The sequence below is a fragment of the Trachymyrmex cornetzi genome, unplaced genomic scaffold, assembly GCF_001594075.2.
Source record: "Trachymyrmex cornetzi isolate Tcor2-1 unplaced genomic scaffold, Tcor1.1 scaffold2619, whole genome shotgun sequence".
In the NCBI taxonomy this organism is placed as follows: domain Eukaryota; kingdom Metazoa; phylum Arthropoda; class Insecta; order Hymenoptera; family Formicidae; genus Trachymyrmex; species Trachymyrmex cornetzi.
This window is the reverse complement of record NW_017297291.1, coordinates 798-2427: the sequence shown is the minus strand read 5'-3', so window position 1 is coordinate 2427 and position 1630 is coordinate 798. Positions and strand designations below refer to the sequence as shown.

At 37.4% G+C, this 1630-nt stretch overlaps 1 protein-coding gene across 1 annotated transcript in view; it reads left to right on the top strand.

The window, feature by feature from the left end:
* Positions 1-166: 166 nt before the first annotated feature.
* The window catches only part of LOC108761743 (probable multidrug resistance-associated protein lethal(2)03659), a gene marked incomplete at its 3' end in the record, with an annotated part of 2241 nt that continues 777 nt past the window's right edge, over positions 167-1630 (top strand). Inside the window, exons 1-2 of the mRNA XM_018508458.1 lie at positions 167-185; positions 767-923. Coding sequence (XP_018363960.1) covers positions 167-185; positions 767-923 — 176 coding nt within the window. The remainder of the gene's footprint in view (positions 186-766; positions 924-1630) is intronic.

The following is a 1630-nucleotide window of genomic DNA, read 5'->3' as shown; positions in this document are numbered from 1 at the left end:
GCAGTCAATCTGCTATCTAACGACGTCAATAGATTCGACGTCAGTATCATATTTCTCCATTATTTGTGTCTCGGACCTTTGGAGAGAGACCATCATCATCACATACATTACATTCCATTTGATCGACATCGAAATATCATCTATTTTCGGTATCGCATTTCTTCTGATGTTCATCCCTTTTGAAGGTGAAGCAGTCAATGCTCTGATAGTTTCTAGCAAACATTTCTAAACTTTATAAAAGGCACACGTACTCATATATATCAAATCAATTTCAATTTAATCAGCTTATTAAATTGAAAGTAACTTGTATGTGTATGTACATGTGCCTTTTGCAAAGTTAAGAAGCGCGCGCGCGCGTTTAAATACTTTAAATTATAAGTAACTTCGCTAATGAAAATCGTCTTTTTGCTTCAATTAAACTGTCTACTGGTAGAATCTTACTTACGATTAGTTTTGATAAATAAAAAATAACAAATAATAGATTTTTAATAAACGATCATTAATTTAAATTAACTTTAATCTGAAATCTTTACATTGTAAATTGTTGCTTTTCAACTATGCTTTTTAAATTTTTTTAAATACGAGAAAAAAATTCCGTTTCCAAATTTTACATTTTCATTACTATGTTTCCAAATTGTTGAGTTTCTTGCTAAGTTTCCCTAATTACTGAGCCTTTTTTCTGCTCAATTAATAAATATCGTTTGGTAAATCACTAACAAGTTATAAGAGTTGCTTCTAATCGTATAATATTTCTAAAATTCCTTAGGGTGGCTAGGCAAGAAGTCGTCAGAGCTGAGATTAAGAACTGCTATCAGGACAGATGAGAGGGTACGATTAATGAACGAGATTATTAGTGGAATCCAAGCCATCAAGATGTATACCTGGGAGAATTTTTTCACCTCGCTCATAGAAAAAGCAAGAAAGTAAGTACTACCGCATAAACTGATTACGTAAAAAATATTTGTATCGATTGTACAATACATTGCAACAAGAAAGATGATTCTTGCAAAACCTATTTGTGATAACGCCATTGAAGGGTTTATGGTAGCGTGTTTGTTTGATAAAATTTATTAATTTTTCTATAAATTAATTGGTCCTGAAAAGGACCGTTTTTATGTTTACAATTTATGTGGCCCTGAAAAGGGCCGTTTGTGGTACAAAAACTATATTAATCTTTCTCTGTAAAAGATTGTCGGTTTGGTCTGAGTAAATCTCTTCGGTCCCCAAAGTCTTCTTCGAGTTAAGTCGAGAGAGTAGGATCCGGGAGGTGAGTCTGGTGGTGTGTAGCTTGTTGGTGATCCTGGTGGTGTGGATGTTTCCTTTTGTGATGTGAAGTCGCTCTGCGTTTCTCGGTGAACTACCGTAGGTCAGCTCAGCGTTCCTCGGTGAACTCTAGGAACAGGCTGGGTCTGCGTTGCCTTCGTAGAGAAGTCACTCGGAGATTTCGGTAGCGGAGACAGGAGCTGCGGCGGTGCTGAATAGCTGGGAGACAGAGGTCTCCTAACCCTCGGGTCGTTACTGGCCAGGAGGAAGCTCGGAGGTCTTGTAAAAACCGGCGAAGAGATCTCCTCCTTAAGTAGTCGCCAGATTACTGGAGGGGATGTTGATTTGCCCTGTTGCTTAGTTGCCG